General features: G+C 39.5%; 1 protein-coding gene and 1 pseudogene across 1 annotated transcript; one reads left to right on the top strand and one right to left on the bottom strand.

Annotated features, from left to right (window-relative positions):
* Positions 1-6,321: 6,321 nt before the first annotated feature.
* LOC128492367 (aminopeptidase N-like) lies at positions 6,322-19,887 on the bottom strand. Its single transcript, XM_053464895.1, has 20 exons — positions 19,181-19,887; positions 18,894-19,036; positions 18,534-18,676; positions 18,234-18,363; positions 17,663-17,817; positions 16,904-17,017; positions 16,601-16,744; positions 15,530-15,595; positions 14,589-14,654; positions 14,033-14,205; positions 12,842-12,915; positions 11,362-11,495; positions 10,831-10,886; positions 10,421-10,568; positions 9,558-9,649; positions 9,088-9,195; positions 8,809-8,976; positions 8,168-8,308; positions 7,954-8,035; positions 6,322-6,919 (listed from the first exon to the last, which is right to left on the bottom strand). The coding sequence occupies exons 1-20, from the start codon at positions 19,849-19,851 to the stop codon at positions 6,770-6,772; spliced, it is 2,958 nt and encodes a 985-aa protein (XP_053320870.1). The 5' UTR covers positions 19,852-19,887; the 3' UTR covers positions 6,322-6,769.
* Positions 19,888-22,269: 2,382 nt separating this feature from the next.
* LOC128493005 (uncharacterized) lies at positions 22,270-22,450 on the top strand (annotated as a pseudogene).
* The last annotated feature ends 2,603 nt before the right edge of the window (positions 22,451-25,053 follow it).

Genomic DNA, 25,053 nt, shown 5'->3' with positions numbered 1-25,053 from the left:
GTTATTCTGGATTTTTTGGTTGTTATTCTGTCTATCACTGTTCAAATAAACCTACCATTTAAATTATACACTGATCATGTCTTTGCCAGTGGGCAAATGTACAAAATCAGCAGGGGATCAAATACTTTTTCCCTTCACTGTATGCAATACCTGAAGGGACCAAAGGGTGGCAGGGAAAAGGTGGAAATGAATAATAATTGTTTTTTTTATAAAAAGAAATTATTTTCCTGAACACATTAAAGGATTGAGATTATATCAATACTGTGTTTAAGTTACTTAATAAGAGAAGGGCTCAGTTTCATTAAATGTGCCATATATTTGGTTAAGGTACAGTAACTCGTGTATGTATAATTTATAGACCCCTGGACATGTAAAAGAACTAGATAATATACTAATTGAGGAAATAGCTAAAATGAAGGAGGATAATCATGGGTGATTTTAATCTTCCTGATGTGAACTGAAAATCCAAAGTAGCTGGTTGTGCCCAGAGTGGGATTATCTTTAAAAATAAAAGTAGTTGAGGAGCCAACTCATAAGGAGGCCATATTAGATTTAGTGTTCACAAATGGAGATTTGTTAACGGATCTTACTGTAGGTGAAAGTTTTGGGATCTGGTGATCATCAGTCTGTGTGGTTTTATATAAGAACAGTGACTCACATCTCACAGAAATGAAAGTTTTAGAAAAAAAAAACTACGTTTCAAAATAAAAAATATGTGTATAGGAGTCACTATCTATAGAGTCCAGGAGAATGGGGTTAGTTAAAAGCTGAATTATTGAAGACAACTGAACATTGTATTAAGCTGGTCAGTAAGAGCAAAAAAGAAGAAACCACTGTGGTACTCCGCAGAAGTGGCCAGAATAGCAAAAAAAAAAAAAAAAAAAAAAAAAGGTAGCATTGAGTAAATACAAGAAACCCAAAGTGAGGAAGATGTTAGGATCCACTCTCTGCTGCCTGAACCCTGGCTGTATCATCAGGTGGTTGTTCCATCTGCTACCTCTAGTGGCCACCCTCCTCCCTCTGGAGTGCCCTGGAGCTCATTATCCGGTACAGCTGCGCCTCATTGACTATGTAAAGCCCTGCCTTTATAAGACCTGCCCTGCCCTTCAGTCAGGGCCTTGACATTGATGTTGAAGTACTGCTTTGCTCAGAGCCGCTTGCTGTACCTGAGTTTGTTCCTGCCTGAGCCTGTGCCCGTTCCTGCCTGAGCCTGTGCCCGTTCCTGCCTGAGCCTGTGCCCGTTCCTGCCTGTGCCCGTTCCTGCCTGAGCCTGTGCCCGTTCCTGCCTGAACCTGTGCCCGTTCCTGCCTGAACCTGTGCCTGTTCCCGTACCCGTGCCTGAGCCGGTACCTGTGCATGATCCAGTACCTGAGCTTAAGCCTGTACCCGTGCATGAATCTGTACACGTGCCTGGCCTGGTAGTACTCCGTTCTCGTCCGCCCTGCCAGTGGGCCTCCGTTCTTGTACCTGCCTCAGCTCCCGTTTATCTGCCTCAGCTCCCGAGCCTGTACCTGCCTCAGCTCCCGTCTCACTGCCTCAGCTCCCGAGCCTGTACCTGCCTCAGCTCCCGTCTCTCTGCCTCAGTTCCCGAGGCTGTACCTGCCTCAGCTCCCGTTTCTCTGCCTCAGCTCCCGAGCCTGTACCTGCCTCAGTTCCTTTCTCTCTGCATTTCCAGTCCTCAGGGGCGGGCTGGGCCGGGGGGCAGGGGGGCAATTGCCCCCCAGGCCGCCCTAAATCCAGGCCGGTGGGCCAGACGGACGACCGGCAGACAGGCATTCAATGCGGCCGCGGTCGCAAAGTTAAAAACTAAGCGGCCGCGAGCAGGATTGAATGCGGCCGAATGCGGCCGTCATGCGTACCTGGCGGGGGGGGGGGGCGGGGTCCGCCCCCGGCTGCCGCTCATCTGAGGGCTGCCACCATGCCGGCACGCCTCCAGAAACGGTGCGCGCGGCAACTGTGGCTGTGCGCCGGGACTTGATGTCAAATCCCGGCGCACAACACTGAAGCCACGCCCACCGTCTTCCGTGCTCAGTGCACAGGACAGGAAGAAGAAGAAGAAGAGGAAGAGGAAGAGGAAAAGTGAGAGTGAAAGAAGAAAAGGTAGGAGAGAGTGGATTAGTAAGTGTGTGAGAGTGATGGGTGTTATGCTGAATGTAAGTGTGTGAGAGTGATGGGTGTTATGCTGAATGTAAGTATGTGAGAGTGATGGGTGTTATGCTAAATGTAAGTGTGAGAGTGATGGGTGTTATGCTGAATGTAAGTGTGTGAGAGTGATGGGTGTTATGCTAAATGTAAGTGTGAGAGTGATGGGTGTTATGCTGAATGTAAGTGTGTGAGAGTGATGGGTGTTATGCTGAATGTAAGTGTGTGAGAGTGATGGGTGTTATGCTGAATGTAAGTGTGTGAGAGTGATGGGTGTTATGCTAAATGTAAGTGTGAGAGTGATGGGTGTTATACTGAATGTAAGTGTGTGAGAGTGATGGGTGTTATGCTAAATGTTAGTGTGAGAGTGATGGGTGTTATGCTGAATGTAAGTGTGTGAGAGTGATGGGTGTTATGCTAAATGTAAGTGTGTGAGAGTGATGGGTGTTATGCTAAATGTAAGTGTGTGTGAGAGTGATGGGTGTTATGCTGAATGTAAGTGTGTGAGAGTGATGGGTGTAATGCTAAATGTAAGTGTGAGAGTGATGGGTGTTATGCTAAATGTAAGTGTGAGAGTGATGGGTGTTATGCTGAATGTAAGTGTGTGAGAGTGATGGGTGTTATGGGGATAGCTTGGCATAGGGAGTCCGTAATCACATTCCTTTCATGCCCAGATTCCAGCATGTAGTGGCTGCCTAGGCATGATAAGAGTGTGATTGCTGTTATAAATTATTTTTTGGTCCAACTTCGGTGTGTTAACACTTTTATTGGGCAGAATAATTCAATGACAGTATTAATATATATATATATATATATATATATATATATATTTATATATATAATTGCAAACAGCAATCACACTCCTATCATGCTAAGTCAGCCAGCACATGCTAGAACCTGGACATGATAGGATTGTGATTGTTGTTATATATATGTGTGTTAAAATTATTGTTGATTTTTTGTCTAATTTTGGTGTTACTTTTAATAAAGTATTTTAAAGTTTTTTTTTTTTGGTTTTTTTTTCAGTTTTGGCCAAGTGAATGCTGAATTTTTAGTTTCAGTCCAGAATTTTCATTTCGGTGCATCCCTACTATATACTATGCCAGTCACTAAAGTGGTAAGCCTACACCACATCAATGTTTGGCTTAGTATATAGTGATAGGGGTTGTCAGTGTCTGGCTCAGTGTATAGGCACACATTGACGGTGGTACCGCGTAATCCCTAAGCATATAATGATAACAAATATGCTGTACCCCTGTCAATGTTTGCCTAACCATAGAAACTATGCAGTTTTAAAGTGTGTGTGTGGGGGGGGTGCCACATACAGGGTCTGCCACAGGTGCCAAATACTCTAGGTACGCCCCTGCATCATGCGGCTGTCAGACCCAACGGCCATGCCTCAGCTCCTCTTCCCACGTCTTAAAAGTGGTGTGATGAAGAGCTGAGGCATGCGGTGCATGCACGCCGGCCACTTTAATTTCATTAGGCGCTGGTGGAGTGACTGCCGCACGACGGCCGCTTTCAATGTCGCTCGCAGCCGCTTTGATGGTGCAATGGGCCAGTTGAGTAGACTTGCCCCCCAGGCCTTAGGCTGCCAGCCCTCCCCTGCCAGTCCTACTACTCTGTCTGTACCAATCTCGATGTCACCATGAATAAAGGGGTACAGACAGAGTCCCCCGTATCCCCTGCACATGGACTCCTACCAGACCTGCTCGCCCGGGTCCTGACAGAAGATAGACAGATCTATAAGATTAGGCAGAATGAAGCAAAGCAAAAAAATGTTTTTAGATATATAAATGAGAAAAGGAAAGTAAAACAAGGAGTAGTTAGATTAAAAATAAAAGGAAGGTATGTAGATGAGGATAAAGGTCTAGCTGATGGCCTCAATTAATATTTTTGCTCAGTTTTTACAGATGAAAATGAAGGAAAGGAAAAACGAGTCATTTGATACATGTGAGTTTATCGAGGCAGAGGTTCTACTTGAGTTGTCAAAGGTAAAGGCCAATAAGTTGATGGGACCTGAAGGGGTAACCCCAAGTTATTAAAAGAGCTTGGTAGTGTACCAGCAAAACCATTAACTGATTTATTTAACGAATCATTGGTAATGGGAGTCGTCCCAGGGGATTGGAAAGTAGCAAATGTTGTGCCCATTTACAAAAAAGGCAGTAGGAAGGAGTCTGACAACTACAGGCCAGTTAGTCTTACATCTGTAGTGGGGAAATTAATGGAAACAATGTTAAAGGAAAGGATTGTTGAACATCTGAAGTCACAGGGACGGAGGGACAGGAAGGGTAAATAAGGGGGGGGGCATTTTAAAATTCGCTTTCTTCCTAACTTTCTTCTTTCCCATTGTCTCTTATTGTCTTATTCTTTTCTCTCCTGTTTTCTATATGTCCCTATCTCTTAGACTCCTTCTGTCTTCTTTCTCATTATCTCCATCTTCCCACTATCGTTCCCCTCTTTCTCTCATTACCTCTCCCTTATATCTTTATCTTTTTACATTTTCTTACTATAAATATGTATATTCTATACTATATACAGTATCTCTTACCCTTCTACCCATCTCTTACCTTCCTGAAGTCCTGGGGTGAGAGCACACTCTTTCAGTGTTCCATCATGGTTCACGCAACTTCAGTGCTGAGTGACATCATATCCCAGCACTCAGCATCAACAGCCGGCACGCATTGCAAGGGAGCAGTAAAACAGTATATACAGTATAAACAGACCTTGCGATCCCTTGGGACGGTTAGAGGGAGATCTGTTATCTCTCCCATGCCTGTGGCAGAGCCGCAGAGAAGGCACCCTATGGGGTGTTGTGGCCTGTGTGGTCGTACAAGTCGCACACCCATTAGGCTGACCTTGCTTACACATACATGCTCACACACACATAAACATTCATCACGTTACGAGACCCTGCTGCAGTGCTACCTCCGTTAGCTGCTACAAATTGGCTGGTCTAGCCTTATGGACAGACTTGGGGGCAATCGCCCCTGAGCCAGCCTGCATTGAACCATAGGGAGCTACTCCTGTAAGATGACCTGCTTCCGTATGATTTAGGGTTAATGCAGGGAGACTTAAGGTAATCTAACTGACTAAACTATTGATGCACAGTCATCTTAGACCTTCATGCAGGAAGAAAAACATGAGATATTAATGAGGAGAGCTTTGATATGGCATTTCCCTGTGCTCTGCACCTGTGGTGTACGTAAGGGTGTATGATCATCTGTCTCATCTATATAATGCAACCTATTGACATGCTTTAATATGGCTCCCATGTACTTCCAGTTATGTTTGAGGATCTCAAAAACTTAAATATCAGAGCAATTATGTCTAAGGCTAATTATTTTTCGTAAAATTCCTTTACTTTCTTTGTGGTTGTGTCCCTTAAAAGGAACATTTATAAACATTTCTTGCATGTCTTTTTTAGTGAAGCCCCACCCAGACAATCACGTGCCTTGCATCCTCTCAGTTTCTTTGGATCAAACACTTTGCGTCGCTGCTAGGCCACGCTATTTTGCTTATCCTGATACCTCAGTTTTTCTAGAACGATTGCATATACTGTAGATTTCAATAAGGTACCAATGAAAAGTATTATAGCCTTTTTAGGCTGCTCACAATGACAACTCTGACTTTTTTCAGTTTATTGTTACTTAAAGTACTGTGTGATCCTAGTTTCTAATGCTGTATAGGATTGTATCCCCTTTAACTATTGTCTGAGCAAGAGTTCAAAGGCATGGTCTTTTAGAAGGTTTCATCTGAGTGTATGAATTGGGTCCACCTTGTGTGGTATTGCTCTGATTAGGAGCTCCTGGTGCCCACAGAAGTAACACTTTACTCAACTCAGCTCTATGTAAAATCCAAAAGAATCACAAGATTTAGTTCTATAAAACTCCTTACCTCACTAACATTAGCATGCTCCACATTGGTTTATACAGGCATCCTAATGGGTATAAATAGAAACCTAACTAGGAACCAGGGACGGCTATCTACAGATTTTAAGTGACCCTAGGTAAACTATTCCACTTGTACTTGCAATGTAAAATGCTATTTCAGTAGAAACAGTCTAGGAGATTACAGAGTGAGTTTAACCCCAAAGGGACATCATCATTAAGTATATAACTGAACTAAATTGAGAATGTGTTGCAGACATTTGTGACGATATAAAGACCAGCAAGGCTCTTTTTTATTTTAATTATTTTATTTAAAATTCTAGAAAGCAAAAAAATGCATTCTCAGTCTTAATTTAGCAGTCTATGAAAAAGTCTATAATTTCTCATTTACACAGAGATTGTAAAAGTATAAATAAAGATATAAGATGTTTGCTTGTCTTACATGTTAATCATAAATTGCAAACCTGAGCACAATGTTTCTGCTTGTTCATTTTGAATTAGGCCCCTTTTTTCTAGAAGGACCTTAAACAAAATAATATTTTGGCAAACATGGATTTCTCTATCACTTAAAAAAGGTAATTCATAGAAACCCACTAAAACATGGATGCTACTAAGTCTTGATATTCTTTAATGTTCAGGAAAGGATGCGGTTCCTGGATCACTCATTTTAGAGTAAGAGTTCAGATAGGCACAGCTGGTTTGTAAACTTGTTCCTCACAAGTCTTAGGTGGTGGATTTCAAATGGCATCCTGGAACCATTTAAGTACTGGCTCTTTGTTCTCATTCACCCATTTGATATTTGCTTTGGTTTTCTCTATCGCTTGCTCCAGTGTCCGAGTTGCTGTCCCAAAACCAATGTCCTGGTTGTCAAGTTTGAACTGCTCCAGCTGGAATAAGAAGCAGCAGAATCATTAAAGGTGTGATAGTCTGAAGATCATTTGATAATGAATACCATGCATTTCTGTTCCCTTGTTTCTGTTAATTGTCTTCAAAAGCAAACTCATTGAGTATTACAGGTATTAGCCCCAAAGCTCATGTTGATTACAAGACAGGAAGCATTTGTAGCAGATAGAGGCAGATCTTTACAGATCTCTGGGTAGCCCTCGCCTAGAGAATTGTGTAGCGTTCGGGAAACCTTAGAGGGATATAGTTCTGGAGAGAGCTACTAAATTGGTAAAGGTTTTGCAGGATGAAAAATATCACGAAAGACTAAAGGATGAGTCTATGACAGCTAGGGAGTCTTAGACATTGATGTAAAGCAAGGAAGTTTCACTCCACTGAGAAGGTAGAAGATAATATGTACTGTGATCAAAAACACAAGACTAAGGACCAAACAAGATTTCTACATGCTAGGTTTCTACTATCTAGACAGATTAGACATAGACAGATTAGAAGAACCGAGGATTCTTAGCTGTCAAAATAATTTTTTCTAAGCTATGCAGTATACCATAGTATAATAAGGACCAGTCTAGAGCAGTGGTTCTCAACTCATGGGCCGCCACCCAAAAATGGGTCGCGACCCTGTCTTCAGTAGGTCGCGGAGGGTCAGGGCCGGACTGGAGGCATACTGGGAAAATTTCACTTTCCTGGGGCTGCCTTACACATTCTAGTGGCAATCCGCGAGCAGCAGGCTGTCAGGACCGCGGCCGCAACAATCAGGGCCACCAGGCAGCCTCCAGTCCGGCATGTACTTTAGTGTTACTCCCCGACCACAAAGCAAGTTGCTTGATTGGTTTGCGGTCGCTGTCTGCTCCTAGTGGGAGCTGAATAAAGTTTTTCTCTTATTGCTCCTCCCCTCTTCCTATTGCAGCCCGCGGACAGCCTTTCCAAAAACTGGATATGAGGTAAAGCATGATTGTAAAAAGCACGATAATTAATTAGAATAACTATTCAGCGGCAGTCAACTGTTTCTGTTCCTTACCTGCTGTAATTCAAATTCAGTGGAGAATCTCCGTGTCACACGTTCGATTAAGTTACCAAAAGAGAAAGAAGATCCCCCAAATCTATGTGAAAAAAAACAAAATGAAAAAACATTTTTAAAAAAATCCAGCATGATATTGGCATGTGTCACTCAATTCGTTTGATGTTTAATAAGAGACACTGCATAGTCAGTGGTTCTTAAAGGAGACACTTACTGAGTGAAGATGGTCCTCCATTTGGCTCTCACAAAGTCCCAAGCAAGACTCTGTCCTATCACGTTACTGGAAACGCTGCTAATAGTGGAGACAGTATCTTGCCGACGAATCTTAGTGGTATCCAGTGAAAACTCCAAAAGTCTGCAGAAAAAATGACGAGAGTTATCTAAAATGTAGTTTTGTTTCTTCAAAACTTTTGATTGTGCATGTGGAGCCTCTTTAATGCTCAGAACTTATATATTCATCTCTGTGTTCAAAACAGATATCACATCAAAGGCAGAAGATCACAACATATATACGGTACTTGGCAAAGACAGAAGAATACACCAAGGTTGGGTTGTTTTTGATTCAAAGAGGAAGACAAGAAGGAATAACAAAGCATTAAATGTTTAATCAGGTTTGAAAATGCTGATATTTTTCTTTAACTCAAGTGTCTCTAACACAATATTATCATGTATCCCGAGGTGGCCCTCAATGGTCTAGCGGAGTCCTCAGTGATTTAAACATATACAAGCGTGACGTGTTTTAAAATGTTTTCACTGCCATTTATTTTTTTAAATCAACCTGTGAAAAAAATTGTATTCCTTAGTTTGTAGATTATTAGTCAACCTATTCCTTGTCTTAAAAACACTCGTCCTTACCTGTTAAGAATCCAGGGCTCTTTGCTGCAGGCCAGAGCAGACCTGAGTTTGTCCGATTCCTGCGCATTATCTGATGCAGCAAATTTTTCCCATACAAAATCCCATTCAGCTTCTCCTCCCTGCGCTACTGCAGTGCAGTAAATGTTGGACCTTAGATTTGGATGAATGCTGTGATTTGAAAAGAAACAATTGTTTTAAATTTCTTAAGTTTACACATGGTCTTTTTCTGTGACCTTTAAGGGGAGATTGATAGATGGATGACGGATAAACTGAACTCACGTATTATTTCCTGTCCTCTGCCACTCATTAAATTGTTTACTTGCCAGCTGTCCACACTCAGCAACTCCATAAGAACAAGCGACGCTGATAGCATTGATTTCATTGTATCTGAGGAAGAAAATAATTGGATTGGCAAATAATATTTCCAAAACCAGCCACCTTCCTTTTTGGCAGAAGTTCAACTAACTTGTGATCACTTTTGCAATTATTTCTTTGCTTTATTTTTCCGTGAAAATCTTTCAATCCAGTTCTTGAGGCATTGTATAAACACATTTACATTGGCAGCTAATCTCATCACATTTGCTTAGAGATGTGAAATTATACAACAGTTGCACCTGCAGAAGCTGACTAGTGGATAAAAAGCCTTCCAAAACAGATTTTCTAAGTAATAATTTGATCCCTTCTTTCATGTAGGAATGATCAACTATTGCAAAATGTAAAAAGCCCACTCAATCCCTCATTCCACTTACTGATCTGTTAAGGATTCTGGACGTTTGGTAAAATTTTCCGTGACTTTTTCAAAGTGTTTAAACAAAGGAGTGACTTGCTTCTTTAAGTATTCCTGTAAGACAAAGCAAATCATTCTATTTACTAAGCTATTGTTGAAGAGAGATAATATTGTATGACGTAAACTTAATGTGTTTTCTATATTAACCAACATATTAACCAAACTAACCAACTATACGCAGTTTATGTCATCCCCACTATGCACCTCCAACAGGTATTTTGCACCATTGCAACATTGGCTAAAAACAAAGCAAATGGCTAAAAACAATACATACAGTTTTTGCTATCTCACTAAGGATTCTTATTCAATGTAATAACTGGGGCTGGTTGGGATAGGATAGTGGACAATTATGTCTTTCTCCCAACCAGAAAAACAGATTTAGCCTAGCAGGAGACAATGTGATTTTAGTTTTTAGAGTCATTCCCAGATGTGTTTTTTTTGAAATTTACTTCATTAGTTTTACTTGGGGTGTTTAGAATAGCAAGGACCTCATGTAGTCACCACTGCACCTTATCTGTGCCATGTAGATATAGAATTAAATTCAATGCATCTATGTTTTATTATATTGCAGATCAATTTTCAGTTTGCTAGTATGGCCCAAAGTTACTTTTCTTATGAAAACATTTGCAGTAAGTGTTAGCATGAAGTTTAGCATGAAAAAAAGATATGTTATCAGAGCGATAGTTTTTATCGGGCCATTAAACTTTTTGTGCCTCTATGTTGTAAACTGAGTTGGTGGGAACACAAGCCGCTGCTGAGAAGGTCCCATGTAATGACAAACAGAACAGTATGGCAGGTATCAGAGCAGTGATAATGGGGTAATACCTTCATTGGCCCGTACACCTCTGAGCGATCAAACATCTGTGTAAAGTAATTGAGGCTGCTTAACATGGCCTGCCAGGGCATGTATTCAGTGTCATTGGAGATGTATCTCGTGGTGTCTAAAGCTCTTGTTGTATTGATATACTTGGCTCTGAAACATAAGGGAAAAATGAATCCACTTTTTATCACATAAAACCTTAACTTATTAATCCTTAAAAATGCTAATTAAAAGTAAAATGTCAACAGATAAATACGAAAACAAAAAATATAGGTAGATTCAGTAAGGATAAGAATAAATATATACGAATTTTATTGAGAAGGGTCAATGGCAAACTAAGAAATCACTAGCGGGTCAATATATCTCTCAAAAAGGGCTTTAATGCATTTTAGCTTTAATTTTATACATCGCTCACCTTGCCAAATTAAAGGCATCATCAATGATCTGGGCACGGTTGATAACAGGAATACTCTGCAAGGCAGAAAATATAAAAAATGCTCATAAGTGCTCCTTAAATAATCATTTCACTTATCAGATAAGACTTAAGAAATGTAGAGAAGAGACAGTTTCAACACAAAATATCCATGCTTTAAGGCACTGGTTGATGATCTGTAATCACTCCTTGTCTTCACTAACATTGTTGCTCACAGCATATGGCTTTAGAAAGGTGACGTGACTTAAAATGAGACAAGGTATGGGTGTCAGATTTTCTATTCATTTTGCAAGTATACAACGGGGGCTGTATTGAAATGAGGTGTTTTTTCCGCAAACTGCTCCTTCCTTATATATGTATTTATACATATACACCTTTGCCTTATGCCCAGTCTGACCAACAATTTCCATGAGGAAAAGTATTTTAGAGTGATAAAAACACCCTAGGGTTAAAAGCACAAGTAACGCACAGCTCTAATTTCTGTGTCAGAGATATTCCACAAATCATACACACCAAAGGACTGTTCTGCAGCTCCGCAATAAGCCTGTCCCAGTTTCCATCATCGTAATTAACTCTGTAGTATCCCGTGACATTGATATTTGCTAGAAGCCATTCACTTCCAGTGGTCTTAAATTCATTCAATAATTCTAGCCATGTAAAAAAAATAAATAGAACACATTGACAAATTAACATTACATACAATTTATTCAAGCGGCCAAGCCCACTGCTCATGCGCTGGCACAGTGTGATTCTGTTTTTTCAGTATTTGATACAAGTTGGGAGAAAATTTGAAAAACATTTCTTTAAAGTTTTGAGATCCAAAGCTGAATCCCAATCATCCATCCAAAATCCAGACATTTTCAAAATCACTACTTGTCTAAGCAGATCAAAGTAAAACTTCAAGCAGCTATTTAAGTTAAACTAGCCATTCTAATGTCTAGAAGATATTCAATATAAATACTGTGCAACCTTTACATATAGGTTTGAAACCCTACACATCATCATATCTATGTTTTGCATGTATGTTTGAGTATTTATTAAATGTGTATGTAAACTATATATACAATTATATGTCTAAATGTTATATATATTAAAAATGGCTGCAAAAGGGATCTCTAAATAAGTAGGAAAAGGATATTAAGACAAAAAAATGAAATGATTTAATATCATCAAGTAAGTAGAGGTATCACGCTGGAAATACAGCCTTACATTGCTTATTTATAAAGAGGGTCAATAAGAGGGTATTTTCTTAATTGTAATCATGGCTTCATGTTAGCAGTACTGGGTCAGTTTTCATTGGTGAAAATCAGCAAAAATATTTATTGCTCAACTTGTTACAATGTTGCAAAATTAAGTTCATTTTCTTCATGCCGACAGAGTTCTTGTTATAACATTGTAACATGCTGAGCAATAAAATTCTTTCCAGGTGGTTTTTACCTGTCAATTTTGACAGATTTCTGCTGGCGTAAAACCAGGAAGACAAGTAAGAAAGACACTCTTAGCGTTCACAGGAAAATGTTTTTTAAATAACCCTTGCAATGCTGCCGCAGAATAAAAAAGTAGTGTATGAGTAAACCCTGATGATTTTATTTTAGACTGGTCAAAGAATTGCAAAGTTGCTCTATTTACCTCTAATAACTTGCTAAAGGAACAGTGTACAGAAGGGGCAACAATAGCAACTTTCTCCAGCAATAAGAGTTGAGTGGAGCCTGTATAATATATATAATTCAACAGCTGAGGAGCCCTTCATAAAAAGCTAAAACCACAACTTTCCTGCAAAATCTCCTGTTGACCCTCCCTTCGTTGAATGAACCAAGTTGGCCATGGTGGCTCCACCAAAATGATCCTGTATTTCTGCAGCTTTAAGCAAGCTGTACATACTTAGTTATGGAACAAAAGTTACAGTTTTGAAATAATAAATGCATATTTGTCAGCCTTCCCAACTTTGTTTAACAAAATTAATAGCATAAAGAGGAAGAATAATACTTGATACCTGATTTTTTCTGAAGCCATGCACTTCCAGCGTTACCGGTTTTAAAATAGGAAATCGGCACAATCCATGTGTAACTTAAAAAAAACGATTGACAATAAATACATATGAAATGTACAACACTTAAAATAACCAGACATTATTTGTAAATGGCATGCTCATATGCAGAATTTCTATAGTTTGTATCTTGGGGAAAAGCAGCTATTGAATGTAAATACATAAGCTCAGTAATAGCATAATATAGTGCTTATTAAGCACACTACCTGCTGAAAAAACCTTCTGCACAAACCACCCCAGTGGTAAGAAACAGGTTTACCAAGAGGAGGCATGCATTTCTGGCAATAGGAATCAAGATAAAGGGCACCTCTGGATTGCCCATAAGAAGACAGGTATACAAGTATACCTGTACCACTCATAAATATTAGGTGTACTTTTGGACACTCTTCACAGACTGCATCTTAACCTACCCATTCTCCTTCAAGACTGTGATGTAATTTTGATCCTGGTTGAGTGCAGAGAAAGGAACTGAGGGCAAGAGGGATCTAAACCATTGAGAACATTTGTCAAATTGAGATGTAAACTACGTGGACAAAAGTATTGGGACACACCTCTTAAGTATTGACATTAGGGTTTGAGCCGCTTACTTCCAGTGAAGGAAAATCTTAATGCTTCAGTAAACCAAAACATTTTAGACAACGATAAGCTTCCGATTTTGTGGGAACAGATTAGGGAAAGCCCTTTTCTATTCCAGCATGACTGTGCCCCAGTGCTCAAAGTAAGGTCCATAAAGACATGGTTGGATGAGTTTGGTGTGGAAGAACTTGACTACTCACACAGAGCCCAGACCTCAACCCCATCGAACACCTTTGGAATGAACTGGAATGGAGATTACAAGCCAGGCCTTTTCGTCCAACATCAGTGCCTGACCTCACAAATGCTCTACTGAATGAATGGGCTAAAATACATACTAATGTCTATGTATTTAGAATGCAATGTCATAAAAGTCCCTGTTGGTGTAATGGTCAGGTGTCCCAATACATTTGTCCATATAATTTACATGAACATATAAGCTTTTTTCTCCCATGTATGTTAATATATCATCATTCCTGTATAGTCAAGTAGTCTAACCTTTCTTTGCTATTACTCTCTCTTATTCTTTGAAATTTCCATTTTTGTTTTCTTGGTTAAACTCACTTGAAATCAGATGGCCGGGTAACCACAGATTCTGGATCCAAAAGGAAGTGTTGTTGAGTTACAGTTCCGGTTGTTGTGTCAATTTTCACTACAGGGAATCCCATCTGTAGGACCCATGTATCCATGATTGCGCTAATATTATTAGGAAGTATAAGTCCATTTGAGTTGACAGCCTTTGAAGAAGGAAACAGGTAACTTAACATTAGTAATTGTATTAATATTACCTAGAAAGTGGCAGTTTACATCTCATCTATCAGGATGTTTCATCAATACTCCAGTAATTCAGATTAACAGCAAAACACTTATTTGCCAAAATGCAAACTAAATGCACTATATATATACAGTATATATACTGTATATTTATATATGTGTGTGTAACCTTATAGAAAATTTTAAACCTTTCTCCTGTTAAAGATCCTTGTATTTAGCACCTTTAGCACCAAAACAGGCAGAAAGGGGGATACGGAGGTCAATTTTCCCCGGGGCTTTCCTAATTTGAACATACTCCTAGAAACCTTGCCCTGTCCTAAATCTAATTGTTAACACTGTTACTCACTTGTTGCAAATGGAACCACAGGTCAGTGTACACTGTGTTATCGTATTCGAAAGCTTTCAGATAGGTCTGGAAAAAATAATTTTATTAATTTTTTCCAATTCTCCGTTTTTTTAAAGATATGAAAATACATACACGTCATCATAAGCATAAATCCGTACAGTGGTCGAAGCACACAGAGCGGCATCAGGCCGACAGTAAAAAAGAGTACATGCACAACGCAGGTAAGCGTAAGATATCTCAGAGTTCGTAATGACCAGAACGATACTTAATATCGTAAAATATGCAATACATTATCTTAGATGTTATGAGTTTATACAATGGTATAAAAGCAAGTTGCAAACATGACATGTGGGTACACAGGAGGAGAATGAGTCATCAAAATAAATGTATGCAAACAAACATAAACTCAAACTAAATATAAAAATAGGGATTGTAAATCCCGACCGGTGGAGAACTGCACGATAGGAGATCGCCAAGCATATCCGAAAGGAGAACCAAGGAAATGAAAATAGAGATTATCAGCACAAGGTAGGTGTCCCGAACCCATTGACATGTATGAGCTATACGATATCCAGAAAAATAGAGTGCCAAATCTAAGAGGGGTCTAATCAGGAGAACCCCCCCCAAGCAGATTGACAAAGGACAAAGACATCAGGAAAGAATGCCAAGGTAACCACTTCAAACCATTTTTATATGCTGAACCCCTCGAGGAGTGCACTAGTTCCTCCATTTGTTGAATGAAGTTCACACAATTCAACCATGCAGAAAGTGGTGGAGTCTTAGGTTGTTTCATTTTTAATTATTTCACAATATGCATGACACAATAACTACAATTAATAGACTCTACTTTATGTTTATTCAGCTTTTGCTAATAAATCAAAACTAAATGTGTGTACTTAATATTAGCATGCTAATATAACTGAAGAAGATAAGATACTTACAGCCAGTCCTTTACTGAATACATCTTCTGTGATGAAGTTTGATAACATCCGGATGACAGAAGCCCCCTACATAAAAATAAAACTAATTATGTACAATGCACAGGAAACTTCACTGCAAAACTAACGAGAACGAATTGCAAAAGTGATGACAATTCGTTTGGATTCGTTAGATTAGTTGCCACGTGTAGCTGCCGCCATTACAAGCCGTTTTGGCGCTCGTTCATGAGGTAAAGTGTTAGGGACTATATGTAGGAGGGTAAATATCAATGACTGAGATTGGTACTCATTACTCATACTCTTGCTAGTTAATGAATAGTTTATTTTGGTGCAGAAAATGTACTGTTGTAGTGGATTTGAGAAGCTGTAGTGACTATTGTGATGTATTACAGGGACTGCAGCAGACATTTTTTCCCTGTTCCTGAGAAGGGTTTAATTGATTAATACAGTTGGTCATTTGGCCATAAATATTGGTGATCAAACCAGTCATTATAATATATGGCTGCCCAGGCCCAGTGCTCTACTACTACTACTGCTGCTGCTGCACATCTTTGACCGTCCTTACTCTGGGGGGGGAAATCTATAATTTAGGGGAAATCCACTCCTTCTCCACAGGGCTGCATGTACCTATGATGTGCCAGCGTCTGTCTGCCCAGGCCTGGTGCTCTACTGCTACTGTTGCATCTCTTTGGCCATCCTTACTCTGGGGGAACCTTTTTGTAAAAAAAATCTATAATACTGGGCAAATTCAGTCCTGCTACACAGGGCTGCATGTACCTATGATGTGCCAGTGTCTGCCTGTCCAGGCCCGGTGTTCTACTACTGCTGCACCTCTTTTGACTGGCATAATTCTGGGGGAAGTTTTTAAAGGAGTCCAGAAGGTGTCAGGGACCTCCCCCTTTTGGGAACACCCTGGAATGTCGTTACGAATCAAAAAAGACCCCCCAATTTTGTCGGAAATAAGCAGCTGGGAAACGAAATTCGAAAATGAAACGGCAAAAAATGAAAATTTCCCCCAAAGCGATTTTGGTTGCCGTGCACATGTCTACTTTTAGCCATGTGGGACCTCTTTACCTTACTGTAAGCGATGGAATCAAATAGTTCACTTATTTCAGCTGGAGTGTTCACTTCCTCTTCTTTTGATGTGAGTGGATGAGAAGAAGCCAATGCATCAATTGCCATTACTCGGTGTACATCATACAGCACTATCAAGTCTTTCTGTGGGGGTTTAATGAAATGGGATAGGGCAAATTAATCAATCATGTATCCTGGCATGTAGCGCCGCATAATATAATTTCAGCCCAAATACATTTTACTTGTTAAATTGTAAAGTCCAAGTAAATGGAGTTTTATAAGAGAATCTAAAAAAAAACATACTATGTTCCACGTAGGCTCTGCTATGTCTGCTCCCAAGTACTCCACGTATGAGGCAAATCCTTCATTCAGCCACAGGTCGTTCCACCATCGTATCGTCACAAGGTTCCCAAACCACTAAAGATAATAAGTATTGTAATTTCAAAAAAAACATGTTAATTGCATTTACTCTGCTCAGTTTGATTCCATGATCAAAGCCAAAATCTCATTCAATATGAAATCTCATTCTTTTCATGTCTAGAGCTTCTTTGCTAGAATTAACCCTGTATATATAACTAAGATTGGGGCACCAGCTTTACAGGGGGGCACTATGACATTGGTCTGAAAGTGAAGTATAGAACATAGAAACATTATATTTGACAGCAGATACCATGTCTGTCCATTTTTTCCTGATGTAGAGACTTAGACTCAAGTCAATCCTTGGTCTCGTCTTTCATTCAGGAAAGCTTTATGTCTATCCCATACATGTTTAGGTTCCCTCACTAGATTAGCCTACTTACTTATCCCCAACTCTCTAAAGTACTATTTCCTTACATTACATCTAAGCCTCTAACCCTCTAGTTTTAGGTTATGCACTTAAATTCATCGAATGGGGTTTATTCACTAAAGAGAGAGTTGTGAGGAGAGTTTGCAGGAAAGTTTTAACCCCTCACTCGCTATTTATATACAAAAGCTTATGTAACTTTACATCTTTTTCTATGCCCAATTAAGGTATCAACACTTGCCAACACTATACCTTCAGTCTGTGAGGGTGCAACATACCTGATGAGCAAGTTCATGAGCTACCACTGTGGCCACTCTCTCCTTGTTGCTAATAGATGACACTTTAGGGTCAAATAGTAAAGCATTCTCCCTGTAGGTCACCAGCCCCCAGTTCTCCATGGCTCCAGCACTAAAATCAGGAAGAGCAACTTGGTCTGCAGAACAGAGTTTAAAGTTAGCAGGGAATTGATATTAACATAAATACCAACCCCGAAATATTTGTTTGATTTATTGCAAAACTAGTTCTTTTAGTGAAAAAATATGTAGGAAAAGGGGGTGGGTGATAATTATTACAAGGGTTTCTCCCATTTTATATATTTCTAAATATCAAAACTAGAATAAGATAAATAGTAGTTCTCATGCAAAGATTCTAATGTTGAATAAAACGGCTCAGCATGAATTGGGCTCTTCGCCAAATGTGTTTTGGGATTCTATATATGCTTTTGAGCATTGATATAAGTAATGCTATGTGTATTCTACCAGCAGATACCGACTCATTTATTGCATTACACATTTTAATACACATCTAAAATGCTTTCGTAATATTACAATTGCTAATGGTTATGCACACCTGATTTTGGCAGAGGGTAAGGGGTATCATAATATTTCGCAAAATAATCCAGAATTGGTTTGCTTATACTTAATGCATATTCTCCTTGTTTCTCATCTTCAATAGCTTTTTTACGGCCCCAGATCTGAACCTAGATTAGAAAATGTAAAATTCATGCATCGTTCCATAAAGCCAATCATGCCTCTAACATTTTTGTATGTCATCTTGCACTTACATCTTTCAAAACCCAAAAATAATTAAAGGCTTTGTGGACAAAAATCATGTCACAAAAAGCAAGTGTAACTCTGCAATCCAACGTACCCCGGTGGTTGTGCTGTTTCCTGGATCACCAGTAGAACTGAACTGGGAGACTATAAAAGCCACAAGGTATGTGGACATCTTCACAGTTTTGTCGAACACTGTGACATTCCAGGTTTCTCCATTATCTTCTATTACATGTTTAGCTAAAAATGAAAAAAAAAAACATGAAAATCATAAAAAAGTTCTATTGTGTTAAAGACCACAGGGAGTGAATGCTACAAACCAAAGGCATCTAATTTTGAATGCAATTAGATTGAAGGCCATTTGTGTTGACCCCCCTTATTTTCCCCCCAGTCACCCAGCTGGAAGAGGGTATATACTGTGATAGTACATGCTATTGTATTTATGATAAACATTTACCTATAGGATTCATGTTTGATAGAGCTACATAGTCTGGCTTGTGTATTAGGGTGATGTTGAACGTTGCTTTCATTGCTGGCTCATCAAAGCAGGGAAATGCTTTCCTGGCATCCGGGGCCTGCATCTGAGTGGTGGCAATGATCCTAGTACCAAAAAGATAGATTTACCATTAAAGATCTACATAATGTACGTTCAGCTATTAATTTATGCATGTACTGTCAATAGAGTTGCCTCTCAACATCAAATAGCATACACTGTACATTAGGTTACATTATTCCAAGTCTTACTTGGTTTGTCCATCTTCCACGTATTCACTCCGATAAAATCCAGCCAGGTCATCTGCCAGCTCCCCTACAAACTCAGTGTACAGAGAATAGTTTTTACCAACTTCAAGATCGTTAGCAGCATGTATCACCAAATACTGAGTCACTGGCACTTCTCTTATATTTGATATAGCAAGAGTATTTAAAGCAGCATCACGAAGAATGGCTTTGGTAGGTGTAGTGGTGTAGTTGAGCTTGTTGCTGTGTATCAAAACAAGGTTGGTGGCTTCACGACATGTGAAATAAGCAGTACTTTTTCCAGAGAATACATAAAGCCCTTGAGGATTCTTCTCTAGAACTGGTTTCAGTTCAACATCATAATGATATGGAATTAGGGATTTTGGAAGCCGGTACTTATTCCATGGTTCATCAGATGGAGCACTGGTGGGAGAGGTGCCATGGCTGCTGCTGCTGGGACTGGTGCCATGGCTGCCACTTGAGCTTGAAGCTTGAGATCCTGATGTGACCTTTGTTGTGGCTGTGCTTGTTGTTTCAGGGGGATTGTTAAGCTCATAGTTTTTTTCCTTCTCCTGGGAATACACAACTGATAGAGCTATGATAGTAGACACAGCAGCAACAGCAAACAGGATGCCAACAACGGCAATCAATTTGCTAACATAGAAGCCCTTGGCCATCGTGCTGGGGAAAGGTGCTGCAGGAACAGGGAAGGCAGATGCTGGCCTTTATATCTCCTCACTTCAAAAGCCAGAGGGTCGTGCCTGTGTAAAGCTAATCAGTAAAATATTAACTGCATGGTACAAAGGTTGTAAGCAGAACAGCTTAATTATCTTTTTTTATAAACTTCCACATTTGCTCTACACTGGTTGAGCTGTAAATACAGGATAATGGAAACAATACAGTTCTACCTCAATGGAAAGCCGTAACAATAACTTTAATTCTGAAATTATAGTTATATATTTGTATATATTAGTATAATGACTCATTATATCATATTTTACTAATACAGGTCCGGGATTAAGCGTTAATTAAATTCTTAATATTTTATACATACAGTATGTGTATGATGATGTTTTGCACACACTCCAGCTTGTTGTGGTGGTGATATGAAACACTGCATCCCTATATAGTCTGGCTTCTAAATCTTTGTGTGACATTAGTGAAGTTGTATGGGATGACTACTCTCCATGTCGAGGTAGTAATATATCATTTTAAATATCAGCAATTCAGTACACTCATCACATTTAATCTTGTCTCCAGATTTTGGTACCATTTCATATGCTTACATATTCATACAGTAAAGTCATATACTGTAAACTTTCAACACAGAGAGATTAACACCAGGGGCGTACCTGGTAGAGTATTTGGCATCCAGACAGGTCCTATATTTGATCCCCTCCACACACACACCCACTCACTCATACTCATGCTCCCTCACATACTCTCACCCTCTGACTCTCTCACGATCTCTCTCAATGTATCCCTGCGTTCTCCACTGACCGTTTCCATGTCCCTGCCTCCGAAATACTTGAGAGGCTGAAAAAACGAAGATGGATTTGCAGAATAAGAGAAGCATCTCAGCACTTCTTTCACCACAAATCTGTATTTTTCTTCTGGCCTCAGAGTACTTTCACAAAAGGGTGGAGGAAAGGTTTGCCCGGTAGCTCCTCACTCAGTAAGGCAAATATCCATGTTTTGTTATATGTGATATTCGCAAACAGGGAAAAGAAAAAATGTCGGTGCGCTAAGCTAGTCTCAGGCTCAAATAATACAAATGTATAATATGAGGCCTACCAAACAGTGTGAGCATGCTGCAAATACAGTGTGTCGGCTGTACAATGTATACAAAAAAAAAATACTGTCTGCGCTTCTCACCCTAATAAAGTTGGCAACAAATATATAAACATAATATAAATGAGAGGTTTTGGTTATATGAATTGGCCAAATATGTGATATTCCAATACGTTATATTCTCAGATTCATGCTGTAGCACTAGCGTATTCCATCCCAACACATTTGTTTTTAAACAAATACTATTTTTTCCAGTACTTGTATTGGGTTGTATTAAATCTTAGATAAATATTAAAGGGCAATAAATTCAGCCTTAGAGGTTACCTGCAGTTTGCAACTAATCAGAATTTCTGAACTTGTTAGGCATTTGACATATGGATGACCTATTAAGTACAATAAAAATCACTGAGTTTTAATCTGCTGCAAACCCAAACCTCATTTAAAAAAAAACTTGGTGTATGGTGAGTGTAAGAGCAGTCATTATAGAATTCATTTCAGCTGGGATCTAGATGAACTAATTTAGGATTTACCACTCTAGTAAAAAATCTCCATTGATGTGTATGTATGTATGTATACATATATATATAATTAAAAATATATAGATTCATCTCTATGTAAAGTCAAGATTGCTATTTGTAAAATGTATATAGGTGGTAGTAGAAAGTAAATGCCCGCTTTAGAAAAAACTCAGCTTAGAAGTACAGTAGCCAGATCACCACTCATGGACAGCTGTTTCATCCTTAATGGGACTCGTCAGCATGAGGTTGTGATACTGGCTTAATACTTGAGGCTTGGGGGAGCACAAGAAATACCAAATATTAAGCCAGTATCACAACAGAGTGGTGATCTGACTACTGCGCCTCTTTCCCGAGTTTTGTCTAAAGGCTGTCTTGTACAACGGACATTTACTTTCAAGTGTTCCATGTATAAAGTGTATTATTTGCATGCGCCTACCCAGAATCCCTTGTGGTTGTGGCAGTACCACAAATATAAACAAATAGACTTTAGCAGATCTGAGGCATATCTGCAATGTATCATTTGAAAGTTTTAATGGCATCAAAACAACACATACATTTTTATAACTTCTATGCTTTTGTTTCACACGGCAATTAAGGATCCCATGAGAAATTATTTAAAGGTAAGATTCCTTCAGCCATAGACATAATTCTTTATTTTCAATGCTCGCCAGTACAGTGACATGCATGGGGCCAGACACTATCTGAGCACCATCACCTGTAACGATGTAGCAAAGTAGAAACCACGGTTTCTGTGTAAGCCCCCTTAGTGATGTAGCATGCATACTGTGAGCTTCTCGGCCTTTTGGCTAAGATCAAGTGTAGTCTCTCTTACTGGGAGGAGAGATGACACTGATCCTCTGGCCTTAGGGTTCGGGAAAGCAAATGGAACCCGAGGTGGAATTGCCCTGGCAGAAATGTCGGAGTCACCGTGTGTGGTATTGCACGCCACTACACACGGTGAGCGCACGTTCTCACTGGCGGCCTTCCAGCACTACTCGCCCCCATGTACCATCAGGTCTTGGGGATGAGATTTATTTTTGAATCTGGCAGGCCAGAAATGGCCTGCCCTTAAATTATTTTTCTTAATTTATTTAATCACTTCGTGTGGTCACGAGTGCCAATTAATTTGCCCCCCTTATTTGATTCACGGCTTTTGAAATTCACGGCTTGGCCATCACTATTCTTTGGCACACGATTTTGTCACTTCGTTTTTGGACACTGTTTTCTTTTTAAGAGGCAGTGAAGCCTGGACTTTGCTGGAGGAGGATTGGAGCCTTCTGGCCCTTTCCTCTCTTCAAGAAGGCCAGCAAGGAGTCTCACTCTTCGGGGTGAGACTCAAGATCCGACCCTCCCATGGGGGGGGTTGGAATTTGTCCGAGTTCTCCGTGAGGGAACTCGGTATCGTAGTCTGGCTTCTGCTGCCTTGTGCACAGAATGCGGCACCAAGGAGCACGCACCTCGGGCAAAAAAAAAAAAAAAAAAAAAATGCATACTGTGAGCTATGGTTAACCAGGTGCACCTGCAAATAAAGTGTGCAACCATAGAGAGCCCAATCTAGAAGCCTGGTTAGGAATCATACGACATGTGAAAATTAACATGGACAGCTTGGGTACAAGGTGCAAGATATGGTGTCGGAAATGGGGTATATTTGGGAAAAGGGAATGAAAGGTGTCAACACACCATCGTCTAGAGGTAAATAGTTCAGATCCACGTAGCTCAAATAATAACAAGAAAATGCTTCTTTGTTAAGAAATTGGTGGGTTTAATACTGAGATGAAGCCCATGAAAGGCTAACACACACAGGGTTACATTGGTAATGAAGATGGATGGTAACAAGGGCGTAACAGAGATAAAACTAACTGCAACATGAATTGTAACCAGCTATTAGGGGTGACACACAATTCTTATAGGGACAAAAACATCACATTCACAGAGATCAAAATCCTTGCACTAAACGAACACTTCAGGCTTCTTTTTGCAGATCTTATCACACATTATTTACAAACAGGCACTACTTTCACAGACAATACAATACACTATTTACAGTTGTACAGTTACCTTTTGATGTGGGCTTCATGAGGCTACATTTGTATTTAAACAAATGTCTCCACCTGTCCTTTCTGTGAAGATGTGAATTCAACTGGCCAAATGTTATTAGTTAGGTCAGATCACTTTAACTCCTTTCACACCTATAAAGACTGTATTATATATTTGTAATATAAATATGTTATCATGCTCGATAAGGTGTCTGACATAGTCTGCACGCTACCTCCACATATGGAACATAGAAAATTATCATGATTATTGTTATACAGTTTTTTACTAGGACCATTATAGAGCAATAACTCTAAGGTCACCTTTATAATTACAGCCCTAAACATGTTGTATGTAGTTGATCATCTTCATGTAAAGTGCTACATGTTTTGCAGGCTTGTTGTGTTGATGATTACATAGCTTTATAGCTGTTGCACGTACTACATTATTTTTGACCGGAGTCCATCTCATGAACATGCAAAGCGCAATGAGATATGAGTTATTCTTTTGCAAATGTAGGTGTAAATGAAAAATACAAATAAAAAGCAGGGGCAAATTAATTCTACAGTGAAGGAAAAAAATATTTGATCCCCTGCTGATTTTGTACGTTTGCCCACTGACAAAGACATGATCAGTCTATAATTTTAATGGTTTATTTGAACAGTGAGAGACAGAATAACAAAAAAAAAATCCAGAATATCGCTAGTTATGAATTGATTTGCATTTAACTCAGTGAAATACACGTCCTCTCAGTGTAACATGCGCGCGTCACCGCTCGAGCGCCACCCACCAGTGGCAGACCGGCGAGGGACCGCGGCGGACCCGGTAGGTATCACACCTCGAAACCTTAATTACTTGGAGAGGATCTGCATTTTTATTTATATGCGTTATTCTGGATTTTTTGGTTGTTATTCTGTCTATCACTGTTCAAATAAACCTACCATTTAAATTATACACTGATCATGTCTTTGCCAGTGGGCAAATGTACAAAATCAGCAGGGGATCAAATACTTTTTCCCTTCACTGTATGCAATACCTGAAGGGACCAAAGGGTGGCAGGGAAAAGGTGGAAATGAATAATAATTGTTTTTTTTATAAAAAGAAATTATTTTCCTGAACACATTAAAGGATTGAGATTATATCAATACTGTGTTTAAGTTACTTAATAAGAGAAGGGCTCAGTTTCATTAAATGTGCCATATATTTGGTTAAGGTACAGTAACTCGTGTATGTATAATTTATAGACCCCTGGACATGTAAAAGAACTAGATAATATACTAATTGAGGAAATAGCTAAAATGAAGGAGGATAATCATGGGTGATTTTAATCTTCCTGATGTGAACTGAAAATCCAAAGTAGCTGGTTGTGCCCAGAGTGGGATTATCTTTAAAAATAAAAGTAGTTGAGGAGCCAACTCATAAGGAGGCCATATTAGATTTAGTGTTCACAAATGGAGATTTGTTAACGGATCTTACTGTAGGTGAAAGTTTTGGGATCTGGTGATCATCAGTCTGTGTGGTTTTATATAAGAACAG

This window comes from Spea bombifrons, chromosome 4 (assembly GCF_027358695.1).
Source record: "Spea bombifrons isolate aSpeBom1 chromosome 4, aSpeBom1.2.pri, whole genome shotgun sequence".
In the NCBI taxonomy this organism is placed as follows: Eukaryota; Metazoa; Chordata; class Amphibia; order Anura; family Pelobatidae; genus Spea; species Spea bombifrons.
This window is presented reverse-complemented; position numbering and strand designations above follow the sequence as displayed.

What these genes read in the sequence shown, in the direction of transcription:
- LOC128492367 (XM_053464895.1), bottom strand. Translation starts at nt 19,851, where the DNA reads ATGGCCAAGGGCTTCTATGTTAGCAAATTGATTGCCGTTGTTGGCATC. An exon ending in CTCATGAACTTGCTCATCAG is followed by an intron (nt 17,018 to 17,662) that starts GTATGTTGCACC and finishes TATTATCTTTAG; the next exon opens with TGGTTTGGGAACCTTGTGAC. An exon ending in CCAGAATCCTTAACAGATCA is followed by an intron (nt 9,196 to 9,557) that starts GTAAGTGGAATG and finishes TTTCTTCCTCAG; the next exon opens with ATACAATGAAATCAATGCTA.